The sequence below is a fragment of the Arvicola amphibius genome, chromosome 17 (assembly GCF_903992535.2).
Source record: "Arvicola amphibius chromosome 17, mArvAmp1.2, whole genome shotgun sequence".
Lineage (NCBI taxonomy): Eukaryota > Metazoa > Chordata > Mammalia > Rodentia > Cricetidae > Arvicola > Arvicola amphibius.
The window spans coordinates 30,246,852-30,270,893 of NC_052063.2; the positions used below are offsets into that span (position 1 = coordinate 30,246,852).

At 39.4% G+C, this 24,042-nt stretch overlaps 1 protein-coding gene across 1 annotated transcript; it reads right to left on the reverse strand.

Annotated features, from left to right (window-relative positions):
• Positions 1 to 2,396: 2,396 nt before the first annotated feature.
• Positions 2,397 to 23,737, reverse strand: Tespa1 (thymocyte expressed, positive selection associated 1). The gene is made up of 9 exons (XM_038315036.1): positions 23,575 to 23,737; positions 22,685 to 22,727; positions 17,268 to 17,317; positions 16,661 to 16,714; positions 15,394 to 15,430; positions 15,056 to 15,154; positions 10,787 to 10,995; positions 9,544 to 10,298; positions 2,397 to 2,779 (listed from the first exon to the last, which is right to left on the reverse strand). Exons 1-9 carry the CDS (start codon positions 23,735 to 23,737, stop codon positions 2,753 to 2,755), a joined length of 1,437 nt encoding a protein of 478 aa, XP_038170964.1. The 3' UTR covers positions 2,397 to 2,752.
• Positions 23,738 to 24,042: the final 305 nt, after the last annotated feature.

Below are 24,042 nucleotides of genomic sequence, written 5' to 3' on the forward strand. Positions count from 1 at the left end.
GAGTACAGATAGTTATAGACTAAAAGAAATAAAGAAAAATAAGCCATGTAAAAAATGGAAAAGTCACAGAGAGTTTGGATTCTGTATATTATTGTGTTTTCTTTGAATTTTTTGACTGCAAAGGAGCTAAATACAGAGAGACATTTCATTGCATGGTCTGCTAAGCTAATCCAACATGTGTATTATAAAGCTATCTTGACTTCAGAATTTGGATCTAAGGATATGATGCTTTGAAAAAGAGGTTATTCTTTTGTTTTCACAGACGATGAGACCCTGTGGATTCCTTCTAGACCAATATGGTATGATAGACCACACCCTCCTGAAAGGTTGCTGTGAACACCCTCAAAAAAATTACTTCACTCAATTGCCAACTCAGATGAACCTGGCATACAGGATACACCATGAAAGATCTGATTAACAGCGCCCCCATACAGCAGGAAAAAGTTTGGAGAGAAATAACTAAGTCCATATTCCCAGATATTGTTTATAAAAGTTCTTTTACATTTAAAGAGGGATATGATATAGATATGAATAATTTGTATTGGTATAGATTTTAAGGTCAATTTTGTTATATGTATATGTATTTCTGATCTTGATTAAGGTATTGTGATTGTGTATTTCATTTTAAAAATGTGATGTATAATTAGGAAATATAGGTTGTTAATGGATAATCATCAATAATAGTCAAGCTTGTAGTCATTTTAGTTAGATTTTCTAGATATGTAGAGATATATTTCAGTTAGATAGGCATTCTTCATATCTTTCAAAGACTACAGAATATGGCATTTAATGTTTTAATAACTTAGGGCTTTTCATGACAATGAGACACATCTGCTCCTGGGAGCACCAATCTATTTCAAGAGGAAGATGGGCATTGAAGAGACTCCTTATGGAGTTGGTTAGCCATTTGGGCAAGAAACTGCTCTTGCCTGGACTGATGCATAAACTGGACATAATGAACCCACAGAGAGAGGACTGCTAAACTTGCCCAAAGGTGAGATGATCCTACAGGGTTCCAGCTTCATGAAAGAGCTTGCGAGACATTCTGCAGGATACAAAGGAAAGTGACTGAACTGTCTTTGAATTTTCCTGCTTCATGGAAATGTCTGCTGGATACTGTGGGCCTGTAGGCTGAAAATGGATGCTCCAACAGTACAGTAGAATTTTGGGTGACTGTCCAGGTAGAGAGATGTCTCTGTCATTTCTAGAGTTTTGGAAGTTGCTTACTTCTCATTTACTTAGGTAAAAACTCTCAGCCCTTTGGTGCCATCTCTTACTACCTAGTACTGAACCAAAAATTTGAAGACTGAAGGATCTCTTAAAGAAAGGATGGCTTTGTTTTGTTTTTGCCATTTTAGGTGTTATCTACGAGAAGACCAGGTGTGCTCTGAAACTGCAAGCAGTAAATACATAGCAGTTGGAAATGTATCTGCTTGATTTAGGGTCAAATACATCTATGGGAAAAGAAAAATCATATATTACTGACACTGACCTAAAGTGATTATAGCTGAGCAAGATGTATAACACAAAACAGGACAAAAATTGAGGTAGTTAATAGTCCATAGTGAGATGTGCTTCTTGCATCTAGGCTTGCCGGATAATTAAGATACTATGGTGCCCAGGGTATGATTAACTGAGTAAAGATTTTTAAAGTAAGGATTTGGGTACTAAAATAAACACGGAATCTTTTTCCAAATTGGTTTCACCCATAGAGGCTAATAAATTTAATTCTTTTCTCCCCCTCTTCATCTATTCCTCCACTTACAATTTAGTTTGGGATACAATAAAAATTTTCTGTCACTAGATAACCATCCGTAGGCTGTGTCTGCCCCTGTGTTTGGCTTATTTCTGTTCTTGCTTGGTATAATTTATTTTCTCTAGCCCTCATGATCATGATTTTCTTCAAAATGCCTAAAAAAAAATTCCCTTTTCTGTATTCTTTTTCAATTTATTAGACAATGAAGTGATCTACTTATGGAAACATATTTTTTCTTGTTGAACAAATGTTCTAGTTTGAAGAAAGTGCTTAGGGTACTCTAGACCACTTAACAGAACACTGTGGTTTTACTCTGCCAGCAGGAAATTTTGCTTCTCTCTTTCTCCCCCCCCCCCCCCGTGTGTGTTTCACATAATAAAAAATAAAGGACCCTGAGGCTAAGTCATCTGGCTTTTTTCTAGGAGGGCACAGAAATTTGGAATAGAGAGGAAGTGTGTTTAAGGAAAATGTTTCAAAGATATATCTTTATAAAAAACATTGAGAAGAAATTAAAACTCTGATGTTGTGGAAGATCAGCCGGAATTTAATTAATACTTAAGGACGAGCCAAGGTCCAGAGGAAAGCACACAAAGTCTTTGAACATGAAGTTAGAATCTCTCTCTCTTTTAGCTTTGGCCTTTTAACAGTGTTGAGGAATAACCTCTGGCCCTGAAGATGACCATTCATATGTCTTCTATCTTTGTCGGTGTCAAAGCTTAGAAAAGCAAGTCTTTGTTCAGCTTGCCCATATCCATATCATGTGAGTAGCATCCACCAAGGAGAAAACACAGTCCATAGAGAAATAATGTTACCTGGAAGTCTTTCTCTCTGCATACTATTACACCAGCATCAGGTTGTATGTCTAATTCTCTCTGTCCGGTCTTCATCCTACTGTTCCATGCTGCTACTCCCATGATGTAGGAGGCTGAGGATTGTGAAACTTAACTGCAGGATAAGGTGGTAGTTTGGCTCTTCTGTGAAGCCACTGTTGTCAAATCATGTTGTGTTGGTGGTGGAGGAAACCTGTGATGGTAATTCAAAAGAAATGTAATATGTATCTATTTGGAGATAAGCTTAGTAACTGAAGGCTGGCAGTACTCTTTATATTTTACCTGTGGACTCGTTTCTCACTGCCATAAGTAATACATAAATTTATCAGCAATAACAACAGCAACTACAATAGTCATGTGACTTAAAGTTTCTGCTATTTTCACAATAAGGAAAGATTCCAAGAAGAGTTAACCACTTATTCTTTAATATTTAAAGGCTCCTATGCTTATACCTGAAGTATGCTTTTTATAGCTCTGATATTCTGCAAAATTTATATTTATATTTTTTTATACCTGTTTGTAAATCACTGAACACTAATCAATAAATTCCTGAAACTACCCTTAATACTGCATTATGAGTTGAATCTAATTATTCATGTATTCAACCACCAATAAATGTTTCTTTAAGAAAAATTTCTCATATTTAAAGAAACGTTCAATATCCTTAGCACTCAGGGGAATGTTGGGCCAAAATTATCTCAGGGCCTGTACCTTGAGGCCTATGGGACAGAGAAAAGCCTGGCTCGAGTTTGAGTGGGGATGAGAAAGCAAAATCTAGGTGGACGCCCCTCCAGCCAGAGGGAGGACTTGGCTGTCTCTCATTGGCTGGAGGTACCCCCACATCACAGGATGTCACCTAATCTATTTAAGCCGGCACTCACAGTAATAGACTGAGTTCCTGATTTGACTTGACTCCCTTTTGCATCTGATTGTCTTACACCATGGGACTGCAGATAGGTGGATAGCACACTCACCTTTCCCTGGAGAATAAGGAGGCTAAAGAGGCCTAGCAAGGGAAATGCAAATAAAAAGTACTTTGAGACTCCATCTTACATCTGTCAGAATGGTTAAGATCAATAACACAAGGGATAGCTTATGCTGACAAGGATGTGGAGCAAGGGGACTATTCCTTCATTGCAGTTGGGAGTGCAAACTTGTATGGTCACTATGGTGGTTTGAATGTAATGAGCTCCCATAGTTGGTGTGGGAAGTTCTTCTGTCTGTGTGTTGCTTTTATTGGTTGATGAATACAAAACTGCTTTGGCCTGTGTGATAGGACAGAATGGAGCTAGGTGGAGAAACTAAACTGAATGCTGGGAGAAAGAAGGGTCAGGAGAAGCCATGTAGCCCTGCTGGAGACAGATGCTGGAACTTTACCCGGTAAGCCTCATGGTGATACACAGATTAATGGAGATGGGTTAATTTAACAAGTAAGAGTTAGCCAATAAGAAGCTAGAGTTAATGGGCCCATCAGTGATTTAATTAATGCTGTTTCTGCATGGTTATTTGGGGGCTGAGCAGCTGGGAACAAACAAGCAGCCACCTACTAACCATAGTCTCACAGGGAGTGGAACTATTAGGGGGTGTGACTTTGTTAGAGTGCACATGACCTTGTCGGAGGTCACTGTGGGGGTAGGGCTTTGAGGTTTCCTATGCTCAGGATACCTCCTAATCTTCCAGTCAACTTTCTGTTGCCTGCAATGTAGTGCTCTCAGCTACTTCTTCAGCACCACATATGCCTGCCTGCTGCCATGCTCCCCACCCTGATAATGGACTGAACCTCTGAAACTGTAAGCCCCCTCAATTAGATGTTTTCCTTATAAAAGCTGCTGTGGTCATGGTGTCTCTTCACAGCAATAGAAACCCTAACTAATACAGCTACTTTGGAAGCTAATATGGCAGTTTCTCAGAAAATTAGGAACCATCAAGTTAAGACCAAGTTGTACCACTCTTTGGCATATACCCAAAAGACACCACGTACTTCCACAAGGACACTTGCTCACCTGTATTCATAGAAGTTTTATTCATAGTAGCCAGAAACTAGAAATAACCTAACTGTCCCTCAACCAATAAATAAAGAGAATGAGATATATTTACACAATGGAGTATTACTCAGTTGTTAGAAAAAGTGTCATAAAAAGTTTTTTAGGCAAATTAATGAAACTAGAAAAAAAATCATTCTGAGTGAGGCAAACCAGACCCAGAAAGGCAAACATGATATATACTCATAAATGTATATTAGCTGTAAAGGATAATCACACTACAATACACAGACCCAGAGAGGCTAAGTAACAAGGAGGGCTCTAAGAAAGATGCATGGATCTCCCTGAGATGAGGAAATAGATGGATGGAAATGGGAGGGATCAGGTCGGAGAGGGAGAGAAGGAGGGAAAAAGCACTGGAAGAAATGACTGGACTAGAAGGGCATTTAGAAGGCAATGTGGACACTGAGTGCAGTGGAACTTCCTGGAACCTAGGAGGAGGGTGACACTAGGAGGATTCAGAGCATAAACTGATCATCCTCTGTAACCAGATAAGATTTCCAGTGATCTTATCTGCTACACCAATCCAGCCATAGAACCTTGGACCAACACCTGCCCTGCCTGTAAGATGTGTAAGGGAAATGGTGGCCCAGAGCTTGTGGGAGTGGTCAGCTTACTGGCTGGTTTTATGTGTCACCTTGATACAAACTAGAGTCATCAGACAAGGAGTCTTAGTTGAGAAAATGCCTCCATGAGATCCAGATGTAAGGCATTTTCTCAATTAGTGATCAATGAGTGAGGATGGTGGGTGGTGCCATCCCTGGTATGGAAATCTTGGGTCTATAAGAAAGCAGGATGAAGAAGCAAGGGAAAGCAAGCCAGTAATCAGCACCACTCCATGGCATCTGTATCAACCTCAGCCTCCAGGATCCTGCCCTGTTTGAGTTCCTGTCCTGACTTCCTTCAGTGATGAATAGAACTGAATAGATCAGTACCTAGTCCACTGATGCTTATCAGAGATGCTTCCTGTGGAAGCTGATGGGAGCATATATAGAGACCCACACCCGAACATTAGGCAGAACTTGGGGAACCCAATGAAAAGGGGGAATAAGGATTGTAGGAGACAAAAGGATAAGAAAATCCAGGAGAACATGGCCCATGGAATCAACTAAGCAGGGCTCATAGAGGCTCAGAGACTGAAGAGGCAATCACTGAGCCTCCATAAGTTTGCCATAAGTCGTCTGCAAATGTGATGTGGTTGTTTAATTGGGGTTTTTGTGGGACTCTTAACAGTGAGAGTAGGCTATCTCTCACTCTTTCCTCTGCTCTTGGGACCCTTTTCCTCCTGCTGGGTTGCCCCATCCAGCCTTCATATCAGGGTTTGTCCCTAGTTTTACCACTTTTTTTATGCATTGTTGGGTTGATAGTACAGGGAGCCATGCTCTTTTCTGAAGGGAAATGGAGGAGCAGTGAATGGGGGAAAGGATGGGGAAATCTGGGAGCAGTGGAGAGGGGGAGTTGGGATGCATTTTATGAGAAGAACAAATAAAAAAGAAAAAAGTTTTCTGAGTATAAAAAGAAAAAAAGAATAATGAGAAAATATAAAGAGAAAACCAAGGAACAGAAGGGGGGTGGGGAGAAACAAACAAAACAGCAACAAACTGTGCAGGTATTCAAGGGCCAATACAAATTCAAGACAATTTAAAAGATAAATTTTAGTTTCCCTGGCATACAACTAGAAAGATACCCTTCACTTATTTCCCCAAAACATCTTTTCTTAGAAATCTTCTAAGTTCTTTCTTGGTGTCTTTGAAGCAAAAAAAAAAAAATTGAATAAATCATCTTTTGCTACTTTGCAAGCTGTGAATGTTCTTCTTGAGCATTTATAATCCATACATATAAGATATATAGATGATAGATAGATAGATAGACAACAGATAAATGGTAAATGATAGATAGAATATATATATATATATATATATATATATATATATATATAGTGTGTGTGTGTGTGTGTGTGTAATTGTAATAAAAACCTTGAACAAGGGCTGATGAGCTGGGGCAAACAGGAAAACACCTGATGTGTAAGCATGAAGACATGAACACCCACATGTAAAGCCAGGTGTGGTAGTGTACATCTGTTGGAGAAGAGGCAAATACAGGTGGTTTCTGGGAGTTTTTCAGTTAGACAGTCCTAGCCAAGTAAGGAAGTCCTGTGTTAAGTTAACAGACCCTGTCTCAAAAAAATAATGGTTGGATCTTAGTGGGCAAACAGACCCCTAACAGCTGAGTTTAATGTCCTGAACACACAAGGTAGAATGAAAGAATTGATTTTTGATTCTTACAAACTGTCCTCTGAGTCTTACACACACACACACACACACACACACACACACACACTCACACACACACACACTACAAAAATAAAATTTTATTAGGAAAACTTTAAAAATGAGTGTTTTTGTCATTGTTGTTTGTTTGTTTGTTTGGTTGGTTGGTTTTTGGTTTTTTTCAAGACAGGGTTTCTCTGTGTATCCCTGGCTGACTTGGAACTTGTTTTGTAGACCAGGCTGGCCTTGAACTCACAGAGATTCACCTGTCTCTGCCTCCCTGAGTGCTGGGATTAAAGGCGTGCGCCACCACTGCCAGACTTAAAAAATGAGTCTTAAAAAGTGAGGTGGAGAAAGTTTGAGGAAGAAGACATCTAATATCTACCTTTGGCCTCCACACACATGATATGAATTATAGGATTAATCCTATCTGTAGATATGTTACAGTTTTAAAAATTACACACGTAGAATACAAAATATACAGAATGCCTAGCCCTCATGCTAAGATGAAATTGTGTTACATTGGCAGGAAATAAGATCTACTCATTCAGTTAAAACATTTAATGGGGTGACAAAAACAGACAGTACAAAGACACGTGGGAGGGGAAGGTTTGGGTCATCTTTTTAAACAATTCATTACAGATAGTAAAAAAACACCAGCTTTATCGTAATTCTTTATGTCTTTAAACTTCACCAACAGCAAACCCTCATTCGAGGGCTAGTCAAACCCAGGCATACCAAACAGAAATTTGAAAAGGAAGTTAAATCCTAAGCTCACTGAATTTAAATGGAAACCACGAAGCACACTACGGAGCCTGGGTGCCTAATTAGCAGACACCTGCTGTTAAACACAAAGCTCTGCTCCTACGCTGTCTGTCCACCAGGTGTCAGCCTCACCCAAGAAAATGCCAAGATGTCTGTGAAACCCTGTTCCCCCTCCCAAACCTGAAGTCATTCAGAATAAATATATTTCAGAATCCAAACATATCAGACGTGTCTGGCCTGTTCAGACCTACTGAGAAAGAAACCGTGAACCGAGTCCCAGATACCTGCAGTTTTCCAAGACGTTCGGAATGTTCTGACATACATTTAAAACCGAACACCACTCACTTAGAGAACTAGTTTCTAGCTCCACCAGTGGAATTAAAAAAAAAAAAAAAAAAAAAAAAAACATAATCAGCTATTGATTCCGTGCCGCACTAGTAAAATAACTGTACCATGTGGTAACTTCTGCTGTGGATATTCGTACATTCTCACTGGGAAGAGGATGTGTCTGCATATTGAAACACTGCCTGGCACACAGGCCCACTTACTTCTTGAGTCTTCTCCAAGGGAAGTGTGGTAGAAGTAGGGGTGCCCGGCTCTGCTGGGCAAGTGACACTCCTCCTCTTCTTTATTATTGTTTTGTACCTGTGAACAAAATCCCCTCCTAACTCAGACAGAACTAATGGGAGATAGGAGCAAGGAAAGGTACAGGGTAGGAAGGAGTTACAAAGAAGGCTGAGGACTGAATACATTCCAGAGGCTTCCTTCTTGTGCTGTGTCAGACATCTGGTAGTCAGGTATGATTTTTTTTTTTTTTTGAGACAGGGTTTCCCTGTAGCTTTGGAGCCTGTCCTGGAACTCGCTCTTGTAGACCAGGCTGGCCTCAAACTCACAGAGATCCGCCTGACTCTGCCTCCCGAGTGCTGGGATTAAAGGTGTGCGCCACCACCGCCTGGCTCAGGTATGATTTATGTAACTACAGTCAATGAGTGGGAACATGCATTTGACTTTTGTTGTAAATGATCACAGATTTTCTGCGTGACAAGGATTTGACAGCTTTTCCAAGTGATCCTGACACTTGATGGCAGTGCCATCTGTACATCAAGGTCAAAGGGATGCTCAGCTTTAGATGGTCCACAGGGGAAAGAATAGGTAGAAATAGATGGGGCAGAATCTGAAGCCTGAATATCCCCTCTCGAAGACTCTGGTTACCTAGAATCACAAAGTTTGCTTGTCAAATGACCCTAAGTTGTTTGCATAGACCTGCATTGGTTTTACCTGCTGTCTGTTCTTGCAAGAACCTCTCCACATCAGCATGTATCCGTAGGTCCATGTTATTACTAATGAATGGCTAATTGTGTAGGAAAGGGCTTGTGCTAGCTACATCATTTGCAGAGTTCACAAAAGTATGTGAAAAATCCTTTATGGTTCCAATTATACCTAAGTGTAGAAAGAACAGGGTGCCAAGTGCGGGCTAGGAAAAAGCTCCACCCACAGTTAAATGGATACAACTCCTAGGTTTGAAACCTGGATGTCTAGACCTTAACGGTTACCTATGTATATAAAACACACACCTTATTAAATAATTTGTAGCTTTGTATATAGCTAGTATTCAATTTCACTTATATGAAAAACACTAAAAACCCTCAGTGCATGCATGTTTCATGAGAAACTGAATCTCTTAAGAAACTGTAGCTTTCTTTTCCTATGTCTATACTAGCACACTTAACAAAAGTTTCTGAATATTCTCAAGTTGCGTTTATTTTGTCCAATAAGAATAAGATAATAGATTTGCTTTGCAAATCACTACCCCTTTATCTTCTGAGCAAAAATCCAGAGCTATTCACGTTCTGCCTTTCCCTCACCCCCAGTACACTCACCTGACCCAAGTCAGAAGCACTCCGAAGCTGCTGAGTTAGAGATTGGTGTAGCTCATGTCTGGCTTGGCTCTGCTTTTGTTTCTTCTGCATGATGGACAAGTCCAGTGATTTAATCTCCTTGTCCGAGGGAGGACTTTGAAATAGGCTCTTTCTCACTTTGCTTTTTCTTTCCCATAAACTCTCATTCTCAGCTGAGTAGGGCTTCTCATTAATGGCCTGTAGACCCCACAGCTCTCTTACTTGTATAGAGTCTGTATCGCATTGTGGGCCTCTTCTGTCCAGAGCATGAACACAGTACTTGTCTCCCCGTGTTTCCTCTTTAGGGCAGAAAACACATGAAATAGAAGAAGTGGACAGCCTTGTATTTTGTACTGGAGACACAGACTCTTCCTGAGGAGCTTGTCCGTTCCCAGAGCCTTGCTGGAGACCTAGCTTTTCTCCTTTCACTCTGTCCATCACTTCCCACACAACTTGGTCCAAGCTGTTCCTTTTGGGGTTGCTGTGATGTGATGACAACCGATCCCGGGAACCTGTATACAGGCACATTTTAGAGATTGCTTTCCGCAGACGTTCTCTGGGTGAGTGGGGTTCAGGCTCTGTATCCAGAATCCTGATGGATGGCATATCAGTTGGATCACAAGGCCAGAACATGTTGGGTGGTGTGAACTTTTGGACGGGTGTCTTAGATACATAGGAGTAGAGACAGAAGAAAGCATCCGCGGTGACGGCCAGTGTTTGCACCTGCTTAAACCGGCCTGAATACAAGAAATAAAGATGGTGACTTGAGGGGCTCATCAGCAAATCACATCTTTAATATATTCATTCAAAACCCTTCCCAGAGCTCTAATTTCAGAGAGGTACCAGTTTACCCACTGGTAACCCTGCAATATAGAATCAGAGCACCCAGAGACCCCTCTCTTGGCTCGAAGACTCCCAGTTGCCAGTAAAATAACCCAAACAATGAGCTTTTAAAGTGGAATAAAGATGTGAGGGTTTTATGCTGATTTGATTCAGCTGAAGGACAACAGACCTAAGCAAAAACATGAATGGCCCTAGGTTTCCTGAAGACTGTTTCTTCAAAAGAGAGAAAGCAGATACCAAAGTGCTCCATTTTTGGAAAAATATAAATGAGGATGGAACAGGAGAGGACAAAATTAACCAAGAGAAAAAGGGGATGGAGCCACGTTACAAATGAAAGGAAGGTAAGGGAGAAGAGCACAGATGGAGCTGAAGTAACACTCACTGGCCAGCATCAGGCAGGGATCCTCCATCTCAATCCTTTCCATCTGAGATTTCAGGAAGAGCTGAAAGTCAATGCCCTTGGCCTGAGAGGGATTGGTGAAAAATCTTGCAGGGATACGAGATGTATCTTTGTGGCCCTCATGGCCAAAGCCTAGACTGAAGAGGACGTCTTCTGCATCTTCTTGTACCTGGTCCAAAATCTCTGAGATGCTAAAGAAAGAGAGTTTTGGTAATAAGACAATTTGGAGATAAACGTGAATTCATAATATCTGTGTTGGTTTGAGTAAGAATAGCCCCCACAGGCTCATATATTTAAATACTTAATCACCAGGCAGTATTACTATTTGAAAAGATTACAAGGATTAGGAGGTGTGGTCTTGTTGGAGGAAGCATGTTAATGGGGGAGGGGGACTTTGAGGTTTCAAAAGTCCAGGCCAGGTCTAGGATCTCTCTCTCAGCCTCTGGATCAGGATGTAGCTCTAGGCTACTGATCTAGCACAGTGTATGTTGCCACACTCTTCCATGATGATGGACTAAACTTCTGAAACTGTAAGCAAGCCCCCAATTAAATGTTCTCTTTTATAAGAGTTGCCTTGGTCATGGTCTCTCTTAACGGCAATAGAATAGTACCAAGGGCAATATTTAATAATATTATCAAGACTAACATTTCTTTCCTGGGCATTTCTCTATACTCTATCCTGGGCATTTCTCTATTGAAAAGAGATTTTACTATTTGGACTTCATTTCTGTGTCTGAGGCATGGGGAGTATATCCCAGATATCTTTTTTCTTTCTTTCTTTTTCTTTTTTTTCTTTATTTATTTTTAATTAAAAATTTCCACCTCCTCCCCTCCTCCCATTTCCCTCCTCCTCTCCCCTCACCTTCCCTCCCCAGTCCAAAGAGCAGTCAGGGTTCCCTTGGACTATCCCAGATATCTTTACAAAACTGTTAGCATAGGGCTTTGAACTGTTTCTACAGCTGAAAACAAATTTAAAGAAATATGGAAATGCCTTGAAAATGAAGAGCAATACAGAGTCAAAGAAATACGCCCACATTGCTAACTCGTCAGTTCCCAGTTGCAGGCTGCCATATACCTGGCTTTTGCCGGGTGCTTTGCGGTTTTTCTGTCACTGTATTTGCCTTAGAAGATGTGTGAGACAACTAAACAGTTAGTGTGTGAAGAACATAGATCTTATAGTAGTCTCATTTTGAACTTAGGTACATTCAATACCCGAGTTAGAGAGGTGTCCCTCCTTCTGACACTTTGTTCATCTAGAGAAATGCTGTTCCACACAAGACCAAGTGCTTCCTCTCCTCTCATCGCATAGATGCTCATTCTGGAACCATGTCGAAGCTACTGGACACCTGTTTTCAATAACTATGTTTCAACAATGGAGGCAAGGTGTGTGGATTATTTGAAGTCCAGGCTATCACTATCATTCTTTTCAGAAAGGATGGTAGGATTTTTTTTTTTTTTTTTAGTCAAAACCAGAACCATTTTGTTAATTAGCAGCTGGATCATGAAGTCCCTGAACCAATCAATCGTCGTGTTTCCAGCCCCATGTTCTTTTTATCTCCACCATTGTTAGGTTTCCTCATCTGTGAGTTACTGACACAGATTTGCTTGATCTTTGCTCAGAAGCTGAGTGTTAGAATCACCTTGCTAAGCCAGCATAATCCCTAACTGAATTCTAAATATTTATCTTTATACCCACAAATAAGTACAGTCCTCATGCCTCATCACGGAACTTCTCTTTGCAATAGATGGAGAACATTAAAGACAAGCACAACCAATCAAAATACAGCGTTTTGGAACCTAGTCCCTAATGATGTATCTACAACACACTTCCTGTACCTAAAGACTCAGAGTGGAGCAGAAAACATTTAAGAGTTAGAGGAGCATGAAATTTTCTGTGGGATTCTGTCCCTTAGGAATGTCAGAAGTTACATAAAGTCTCACCGACATGGCTGCCTAAACAGAAGCTGAACATCAGCAATAGCAATAGACATGCCAAAGTGGATGGAGGGAAGCCTGAATCCTACACAAAGAACTGCAGGCAACTAATGAATGCTGAAAACAGGAGAAATAGTCTTTCACAAGGATGGACATACTAATTGGTTAACCAATATCAAATAATCAGCCCTGAAAACATACACAGAAGTAACATTATACAGATTTTATTTGCATTTAGGAACTCACACACATACACACAAAACAACAATTAATAAAATAAAAGGTGTCATGAATTGGAAAGAGATCAAGGATGTTGTGGGATAATTCTATTGTACACTGTAAAGATTTGTCACTCATATTAATTTAATAAAATGCTGAGTGGTCAGTAGCAAGGCAGGAAGTATACATGGCATGACCAGACTAAGAGAATTCTGGGAAGAAGAAAGGCAGAGAGTCAGTCACCAGCCAGATGGGGAGGAAGCAAGATGAGAATGCCTTATTTAGAAAAGGCACTAAGCCATATGGCTAAACAGACAAGAATTATGGATTAATTTAAGTTGTAAGGGCTGGTTACAAGTTATAAGTCTGAGTTAATGATCAAACAGTTTATAATTAATATAAGCCTCTGTGTGTTTCTATGGGACTGAATGGCTGTGGGACCAGGCAAGATAGAAACTTCCATTTGCACAAGGAATAGTACGGGGGAATTTATAGGAAGTAAAAATCAGGGGAAATGGTTTAATTACAATGTAATCACAAAAATAAAAGAATCATTAAAAAAATCTAGATACCTGTGATGGCTATTCATGGCTGTCAACTTGACTTCATCTAGAATTAACTCAAGTCCATAAATGGAGGGACATACCTGTGAAAAGGGTTTCTTTTTTTTTTTTCTTCTTAATTTGAAGTGGGAACACCTACTTTTAATCTGGTTCTTTGAGGTAGAAGGACACACCTTTAATCCAGATCTGTTGATGGAGCGGCAGGGCTACGTCCTGCCACCCGGCTAGCTTTACACCCAAAATAATTACATGGAAACTGTATTCTTTTAAATACTGCTTGGCCCATTAGTTTCAGCCTCTTATTGGTTAATTCTCACATCTTTCTTTAACCCATAATTAGTAATCTGTGTAGCACCACGAGGTGGTCGCTTACCAGGAGAGATCTTAACCTGTGTCTGTCTTGGAGAGGAGAAGCATGGCGACTGCCTAACTTCCCTTCTTCCCAGCATTCTGTTCTGTCTACTCCACCCACCTATGTTTTTGACCTATCAGGCAAAGCAGTTTCTTTATTAATTAACCAATAAAATCATCAGATAGATAGAAGACACACCTACATCACAGATCTTTTGAGCTGGGAAAACCCACCTCTACACTGGGCCACACCTGCTAATATCCTATATAAGCACAAGGAACAAGGAAATTTTTCTCTTTGCCTGTCTGCTCTTGCCTCCCTAGCAAGCTCATGCCTTCAAGGCATTACAGCTTTGGGATCCCCGAATATACTGGAAGTCAGCTGAGATGTCCAGACTCCTGGACTGAGAAACTACTTGATTCTTGGCCTTTTCATTAATAGACAGCCTTTGTTGAATTAGCTGGACCACAGCCTGTAAGTTATTCTAATAAACACCCTTTCCTTATATAGGGAAATATTCATAATATAAGTTCTATTTCACTAGAAAACACTGACTAATTTAATATCTGAATCCTACTTCTATACTTTCCCATTTAATTGAGTTCCATGTATGTAGGGTTAGTCACTGTGGAAGTAAAATGTTAAGTCTAAGTATTATGACTCAAATTAAAACTTAGTCCCCAAAGTTTTGACACTCACATTATATTCCACTAATTCTTATCACTTTCTAACTTGTTTTAGATTTATTTGCATGTGTACCTTCTCCATTCTATGGAATAATTGAGACCCTCAAGACAAACTCAGCTTTATCTTTGCAAGTTCTATACAGTCAATGCCTGGAGTGAACGAGTCCTTGCGTTGCTTCTATCAACAAATTAGTTGATTACATAATACACACTGTTTACTGAATACCTATTATACATCTAGGTACTGTGATGATAATTGTTACTATACCTCTTGGCGTACAGGTTCATTGGAAGAAGGTTCCTATGCTTCATACACAGCATCCATCTCTGAGATGAATATTCCTCTACGCCCCTCCCTCATCATGGTACAAAAATCATCATATTTCTTGACTGTACAATAGACAATGCACAAAAGCTCCAGTATGCAGACTCTCAGCTCATTCTCCACAGCCTTTTATCCCTCAATGAACTTAACCCTCCAAACTTTCCTACTTACCTTGAACTGGTTTTGTTGGTTCCACCAGTCATGCTGCTGGAAGCCAAACTACAGCCAAGATCAAGTAATTGACAAGGCCTGGGTGTCTGGAGGAATTTCCTGCAGAGATCAAAGTTGATGACATTCAGCTCTAGTTTCTAATCTATACCCGGCCCCAAGTTCCCCCTACTGGGTATACTTTTCCTATGCTGAGGACTATGCCTTCCTTTGCTGCTTAGAAAGCCTTCCTCTTTGCCATGTATCTTTAGCTCTTTGCTTAAAATTTCTGATTCTGTACCTCCTCCAGTTTATTGTCTCCTTGGGAGACACCATTTAAACAGTCTAAACGTCATACTTACCTGGAGAAGAGGTTTCCATTGGTCGCCAGTAGTGTGGCTGGATAGGAACAGAAAGGTAAAAATAAGTTAGAAGGAAAATTAAAAACACCTGTGTTGGGGCTGAAGAGATGGCTCAGCCATTAAGAGCATTGCCTGCTCTTCCAAAGTTCCTGAGTTCAATTCCCAGCAACCCCATGGTGGCTCACAACCATCTGTAATGAGGTCTGGTGCCCTCTTCTGGCCAACAGGCATACAAACAGACAGAATATTGTATACATAATAAATAAATAAAAAACACCTGTGTTGTTTCTTTTTTTTTTTTTTTTTTTTGGTTTTTCGAGACAGGGTTTCTCTGTGGCTTTGGAGCCTGTCCTGGAACTAGCTCTTGTAGACCAGGCTGGTCTCGAACTCACAGAGATCCGCCTGCCTCTGCCTCCCGAGTGCTGGGATTAAAGGCGTGCGCCACCACCGCCCAGCTACCTGTGTTGTTTCTTAGGCCATAAAATAGCTCCACTCTTCACCTCTATAATTACTGAAGGCCAGCAGAGCGGTACAGAGTTTGGGATCCCAGTATCATCCAACACAGCCTAAGAAGTGCAGCAGACAGGTCAAGCAAACACCTAGCCTGGAATCTGAATTTACGATCTGTAACTGAGATCTAGTCAAGGAACTCTCTGACCTGAGGGTGGGAGTCACTCAGATCTTTAGGATCTTGTTCCTGCTCATCATATGGGTCTCTTACAAGTCTCTGGAGATACTGGAAAGAGACAGTTCTTCTATCTTTTATTCAAACCCTTATCCTCTGTAGAAAAATTTACCCCTTAAAACCACTTCTCAGGGAAGGGTATATAATTCAGTGATAGAGCATTTGCCTAGCAGAATGGATCACTGGATCAGATCCCCAATATAAAGAAGATGAAGTAGAAGAGGAGGAAGAAGCTCTCAAACTTCTTTGGCTCTTTGGACTGCTAACAAAGAAAGAAATCACAAAGGTAAATATATAGCAGATTTTATGGTACTTTAATATTGTCTCATCAACCACCATAAAAAGACTGTCAGAAATCATAATAGGCAGGTGAAGAAATGTTTCTAAATCTGGAACACTTTCTGTGTTTATCCCATATCAAAACAAACAAACAAACAACAAGAAAACCAAACTATTCTTTCCATCCAGATAGAACTCAAAGATGACCCTGATTCTTTATTACGTTCCCCTTCACCCTATTCTTAAAACTTACCACGTGATCCTTCTGCACTGATTCCAACCTTATACAGCTGTGCTACTCACCCTCCGCTCCAAGACTCAAGTCATCTTCAAAGCTAGTCCCATGGCTAGAGTACCCTGCCAAAAACATCACAGAAAAATTGCAGAAAATAGTCAGAACACAATACAAATACACACACAAATACACACTTGAACATGTTTAAGGACATGACTTTTATGACTACACAAACATGCTAGATATCTACATGTTCACAAATAATCTCCCAGCTTTATGTCAGCAATCATAGTCATGTTTTGATGATGAATTATATGCATTCATGTGTAATTTATCTGTGTACTTTACCACACATTATCATAATCATGCACACAATCTCCTGCCAAGTAGTTAACACATGGGGGTGTGTGACCACACTTAGGGACACACAAATATAAATTCACACAGTTCACAAGGTTCTTCTCCAATAGTAGTAATCTATGAATATTAGAATCATTTGCTTTGCGGTAGCACTTCTTTTTGGACTTTCTAGACTCTTCTCTAACAAACAAATGGTATTTTTCAGAAACTAAAGACACTCATAATCTCACGCATACACATAAATGTAGTTGTGTAAACACACACACACACACAACTGCACAGCATCCAAAAAGAAAAGAAACTAGAGCAGCTCACCACTGCAGTTGGATTGCCCCGTTTCTTCAGAGAGTCCCTCCTCAGTGTCTCTAAAGCCAAAAGAAAAAAAAATACATTTTCATGCCTTTCTTCAAATATCTCCCACGTGTTCATATAATTTTCCAGTGAGAATCAGCACTATTGAATTTGCTTTCATATTGAAGACAACTAGGCTCTGACTACTTGGCTGGCAGGTTCGTAGAAATAGTGATGAGAGCCTGAGATTGCAATAGGTTGTATTTCCTAAATGTGCTACTGCTGTTATGGCTGCATAGCCTGAAATTGGTTTTGCAATGGTTCATCAGTCTTTATCAAAATAAGAAAAAAAATACAGAAGCAAAATTGGGGAAATATGTTACTAGAATAGAGGTTTTTGATGCCATGATATCTATCACTTCCTAGTGATCTAATAGCTAGAATTTGACAATATCTGACATCCTTATTTTTATATAACATATACAAAGGTCAATTTTTTCAGGTTTTTGTCAGTTCACCATATCTACCCACATCCCTTCACTTTCCTAGCACCCAAACTCTTATTTAAATATCACATCTTTCAGGAAACAAAAGATACTGCTTCCTGTTAGATAGTTTTAGGTTTTGTAATGATGCCTTATCAATCATTCACCATCTTGAAAAACAGAAATCAGCATAACAGATAGTAAGAAACAGCAGCAGTTTGACAAACAAAACAAAACAAATTCCCTTCCTCTGAAATCGGTAGGCAAAGTAATCTGTGTAAGAGCTGGGTATAATAAGGTGCCAAGCAAGTTTTAAAGGATGAAAAGCAACCAACATTCCTACACAGCTCTGGTGCCTATGAACCACGACAAGGAGCAGCATTGCAGGATAACCGTAATGATATAGTAGCGCCACACATATCTCAGCAGTATTCAATAGTTCTGTAATTGGACATGAGTCTGCTCAACAAGAGGGAAATCATCTCTGGTACTGGACACCTATCCAGCTACCTAGGGCTGGTGAAGTGATGGATTGTGGAGGGAAACTTACAATCATCGCTTTACTTAACCATCATAATCTCTAATTACACTCTAATTATTTGTCCTTCTGTCAATAAGTATAATCATCAAGTCTCATGAACAAAACTCTTGTTTGCAGATGATGGAGACTATTGCAGAAAACTGCAACCAATAAAAATGCAGAAGTTTGGATCCTAGTCCTAACTAATATTACTAAACACAGCATCAGGACACAAAGATTGTAAGAGCCAGAGGAACAGGGAGCTTTCTGTAAGATTGTTTCTTCTATGAATGTCAGAAGCTACACATATAAAGCCTCAACAACATGACTGTCTAAAGCATGGACTGAACAAGGACACTGATAGACAAGCTATCATCATGGATGGAGGAAAGCCCATGAAACCTCAACCCTAGACAAAGACCAACTAAGGAATGCTGAGAGTAGGGGAAAGAGTTTTATCTGGGAAAGAGCACAACAAATTGTCACCCAATATCCAAGATTATCCCTGGCTGGGTGGTGGTGGCACACGCCTTTAATCCCAGCACTCGGGAGGCAGAGGCAGGTGGATCTCTGTGAGTTTGAGGCCAGCCTGGTCTACAAGAGCTAGTTCCAGGACAGGCTCCAAAGCTACAGAGAAACCCTGTCTCGAAAAACCAAAAAAAAATTCCTGAAAACATACATACAAGTAATATTACAGATGGATCAGCTTATATTTAAAAATGTGTGTATATAATACATACATATATACATACATATATATGCAACAACAATTAATATAAAAAGAGGCTATGAATTTGAGTGAGAGGAAAGAGGGGTTGGAAGAAGGAAAGGGTGGGGAAATAATGTAATCATCTGATAATCTCAAAAATAAGATAAATAATTCTTAAAATACCTTTTTTCTTCATCTTTTCTGTCTTTACCTATCCAGCAGCTGCCATGACTTAAATCTTGTCTGCCCTGTTTCTTTCACCTCAAATTCTAATAAAATGGTACTTAAACTTCCTTCTGGGTCTATTTCCAATTTTTTTTTAAAGTAAGAGTAAGAATACCAAAAAGGAATTTGGATCCCTTGACTTTTATCATCTAATCCTACCTGAAGCACTGATATGGTTTGAGTTTTGTAGTATTTGCTTTCCAAGCACTTTCAAGATGGAAGCTATGCCTGGTGCTTTGGGTGTAGCCTCAGGTGGAGTCTGGAGTGGAGAAATGTAGGAGAAGTCTAGGTTACCAGAGGCTGAAGTGCACCCGATGGGGCTAGTACTAAGCCAATCTTCCCTTCTGTCTGTGTCCAATTGTGTACATAGCCAGATGGCTCTTGAAGTATCTTAGATAGTTAACAACGGAAATGGACTCATAACTGAGAATCTGTAAAGTTGTGCTTCCATTTTATGAAACTGATCTCCTATATTAGTATTTTCAGCCAGTAACTTCTTATCAATCATGAAAAATGTCAACTATGGTTCTTGAATTTGAATTTTTATTTTGTTACAATAAAATTGTGTGTAAATATACATAAAAAGGTGTGAAATTACAGCAATCCAATTGAGAATTGATAATTAAGTTAAGGAAATGCTCAACATCTTTAGGTATCAGAGAAAGGCAAATCAAAACAACTCTGAGATTCAGAATAACCAAGATCAAAAACACTGATGACAGCTCATGCTGGAGAGGATGTAGGGTAAAGGGAACACTTCTGCATTGCTGGTGGGAATACAAACTGGTACAACTGCTTTGGAAATCAGTATGGTGATTTTTCAGAAAATTAGGAAACAACCTACTTTAAGACTCAGAAATACTACTTTTGGATATATACCCAAATGATGCACATTCATACCACAAGGACATGTGCTCAACTATGTTCATAGCAACAGAATTTGTAATAGCCAGAACCTGGAAACAACCTAAATGTCCCTTGACTGAAGGATGGATAAAGAAGATGTGGTACATTTACACAACAGAGTATTACTCAGCAATAAAAAACAATGACATCTCGAAATTTGCAGGCAAATGAGTGGATCTAGAAAATAACATATCGAGTGAGGTAACCCAGACCCAGAAAGACAAATATAATATGTACTCACTCATAAGTGGCTTTTAGACATAAAGCAAATAAAAAAAAACAGCCTACAATTACAATCCCAGAGAACCTAGACAACAAAGAGTAACCTAAGAGAGACCTACATGGATCTAGTCTACATGGGAAGTAAAAAAATCCTGAATAAATTGGGAGTGTGGGGACTATGGGAGAGGGTAGAAGGGGAGGGGGAAAGGGGGGCAGAAGAGCAGAAAAAATACATAGCTCAATAAAAACAATTAAATAAAAGAGTTGATAATTTATAATCCAACTGGACATATGAATATGTACTTCTATTCTTAATATATAATTACACAGAAATACTTTGCATATTTTACTATATATATTTATTCATATATTAATATAAATTAATTTTTCAATAGTATTAAACCTCTTATAACCAATGCAGTTATATACTACTAGAATGTTAGAATAACGGAATTAAATCCTTGTGTCATAACCAAATCATACAAACTGAGTGTCCTTTACTACTCAAAATATTCTAAATAAACAAGCTTTGAGATAGTTTTTCAGACTAGAATATTTGTACATGCATAATAATATCTTAGGAAAGAGAATCAAGTCTAACAAGTCTAAAATGTTAAATTTATTGATCTTTCACATATATGTGAGTTAGCATGACAGTAACCTTATATAATGTTTTATACGAAGTTCATGCATTTCAACTGTGACCCATTACATGATGGGATTTTCACACACATGGTATTATCCTAGAATTCAAAAAGCACTATATATAGAATATTTTAGATTAGAGCTACAATTTTTTCAGCTGTCTACTGCAGACAGAATGACAATTAAAGCAGAATATTATTTTACTTATACATTACTCAATAGAAATGTCTGCATATATTCAGAAAAAGAAAACTACTCATAAATATCCCAGAAAGTACCAAAATCTTTAATTTTTAGAAAGTGAAAAAAAGTTAAAATAATTTATGTAAGTTAATACTGAACAGCAGTAAAAAAGGATTGATAGATTCACAAAAATGGGTAGATGAACATCACAAATAATACAGAGCCAAAAAAGGCAGTTCAGAAAATGCCAAAACTTGATGTGGGATTCCCTTCTGTATGCTGTGAATACCATTAGTTAATAATGAAGCTGCTGTGGGCCTATTGCAGTGCAGAATAGGGCAAGGCAGGAATTACAAGCAGACAGAGGAAGAGAGAGTAGGCAGAGTCAAAGAGAAGCCGTGTAGTTGCTGCAGGAGACAGACACACTGGAACTTTGCCAGTAAACCACGAGCCATGAAGTAAATATAAAACCATGAGGTAAATATAAAATTATAGAAATAGCTTAATTTAACCAAATACTATTGAAATTAATATAGTTTCTGTGAGATTATTTCAGGTCTGGGCAGCTGGTAATGAACAAGCAGACTCGGCTGACAAAAATGTGTGTGTGACGTTCTATCAACATATTGATTAGCCCTGCAAGGCAGACGAGTGAATGAAAGATTATCAAAAAGGCCTTTAAGAATGCCGATGGTGTTCTGTTTGAATTATCTTGTTTATATTCTCTTTGTGAAAATTCATTCAGCTATATTAGTTCATAGTAATTTATCTTTAAACAGGAATATTTTGCTTCAATAAAATTTAAAGTAAAAATAAAATTGTGCTGGCATATATGATACATTTCAATAAAATTTACATTAAAGTGACACTGGTCAAATTCCTGATTTCTGCAAATCAAACTTCATTACCAGTACCTAGATATAAGACACTCATCCTATCGTACTCAGATTATTCCCTGTGTATGATTGTAGTGCAAAGATATAAGACAGATTTTTTTAAAAGAGAAATTTGGAAATATTTTCAAAGCATAACAATTACCCTTCAAGAACAAGGGTAAGAAAGTTTTCAGGCTTCTTTGTAGTATATAGTAAATTGTTTTCAAGAAAAGAGGTAATACTATCTTAAAGTCTCTAAACTCCTCATGGTTTTGAAGTCCCTGAGACTCTCCTGTGTTCTGCTACTGAGGAGGAATGGTCCACCTCCAGCTCTTCCATTTTTGCTATACCATGTAAAATGGCAATCAGAATGGGAAAAGCGAATGGGTGGGGGCTGCCACTCATCCCTGGGATTCTAAAAAGAGGCAAATTTCCATCTATTCTTAGCTCTATCCCAGATCTATCCTGGATTCTCAACCAGTTGAACTGTATCTCAGTTCTGAGTTACATTTGACTCACAGCCTAGATCACCAACTGATCCAAGACCTAACTCTCTTCATCATGCCTGCACAGCAAACTGATTCTCACTATTTTCCTGTCTCTGAGTGCATAAGGACTGTGTCCACCATCACAGCCATCCACCAGCCTCATCTTTGTTTGTGAGAACTTACCCACAGCCCTGTAGCCAGTCCTCAATCTTATTGATTGGATTTCCTAGAAAAAGCAGACACTGGTTATTGTGGTAACTGAAAAAAGTACACTACCTCAAACAACTCAGGGCATTCAGCAAGCTGTCTTCACACAAGCCAAAACATGACTCTTTTACCCATGGAAGGGAGATATGAAAGGGATACATTCATATGTAAAGAGGATGGGTGTGTGTCCTGCCTCTGCCTCTCTTCTATCTACCTCAGAAATGGCAAGTTCCCAGAGTCCAGGCTACCATGCTTCTGCTTTCTTTTCCCAAAGATTGGCAATAGGGATGGTTCCTTTCCCAATACAAAAAAAATGAAGAATGGTAGGGAGGGATACAGGAAGGGAGGAAGGAAGGAAATATCAGAAGAGGGACAGCCCTAGGCCTTTGTTTTCTAACAAATAAAAAAAGGGTGGGTTTATCACCTAAAAGTTCTTGTTTTTTTCTGATCTTTCTATTGTACTTCAGATAATATGGGTATGTGAGAAGGGAAGGAACCACTGCTTCAGTGAGCAAAGAATCTCCAGAGAGACTTCTCAAAGGCCACACAGTTGTCAGAGTTGCAGCCTGAATCTGGGCATAGACTGTATGCAGTCTTGTTACACAAGCAAACTTAATTCACAAACAAGCCCTCTTCCTTTGACTGTCACAGAAGATTCTCAGGTGTAAAGGTGTTCCTTTCTGCTTCCTAAACATATACCTGCCTCCTCCTCAAACAATTCATATATCATATTATACTACATCTCAACCTTACACTCTTTGAAATGAGCCTCTGTCAGGTCCTAACTTAACGGAGGCCACTTTCCATCCTCTGCAGACTTCTGCAAGACACAGTGGATATCTGTGTGATGTCCAGAAGCTTCTTACCTTCCTGGAAAACATCATCCAGGCTGGAAGGCTCGGGATCCAGTGCATCCTGCAAGGCAGCTGCAGCCTCCTCTTCCAGGACCTGGGTTTGCCAGTTACGACTTTGTTGTAACCATGCCCTTCGTTTCTCCCAGGATGTGGGGCTCAGCACTGATGCTTCCATGGTCCTGGACCACTTTCAGGCCTTTCTACCACACCGGCACCCTCCTGGAAGATGAAACACAAGGAAAATCTTTTACCCTCTATTCAGAATCCACTCCTATCAAGGTGACTCCTAATTTTCTGCCTATACAAAGAGCCTGTTCTATTTGCCTAATTGGGAAAGAAATTATGCATATCCATTTGCATTTGTTCAACCCATCCACTACCACTACGGAAAAAGGGAATGCCCTGAAAAATCTAAGTACCAGGTCAAGGCTTTCAAGTCAGTGAGTCTGAAAGCTTCAAACATCACAGGAGTTTGAGGCC

Excerpts from the sequence above, each read along its gene's own strand:
- Tespa1 (XM_038315036.1), bottom strand. The coding sequence starts at position 23,737 with ATGGAAGCATCAGTGCTGAGCCCCACATCCTGGGAGAAACGAAGGGCA. Across the intron at positions 22,728-23,574 it reads GGATGATGTTTTCCAGGAAG|GAAATCCAATCAATAAGATT; the intron begins GTAAGAAGCTTC and ends TGCTTTTTCTAG. Across the intron at positions 17,318-22,684 it reads GACTGGCTACAGGGCTGTGG|AGACACTGAGGAGGGACTCT; the intron begins GTAAGTTCTCAC and ends TTTTGGCTTTAG.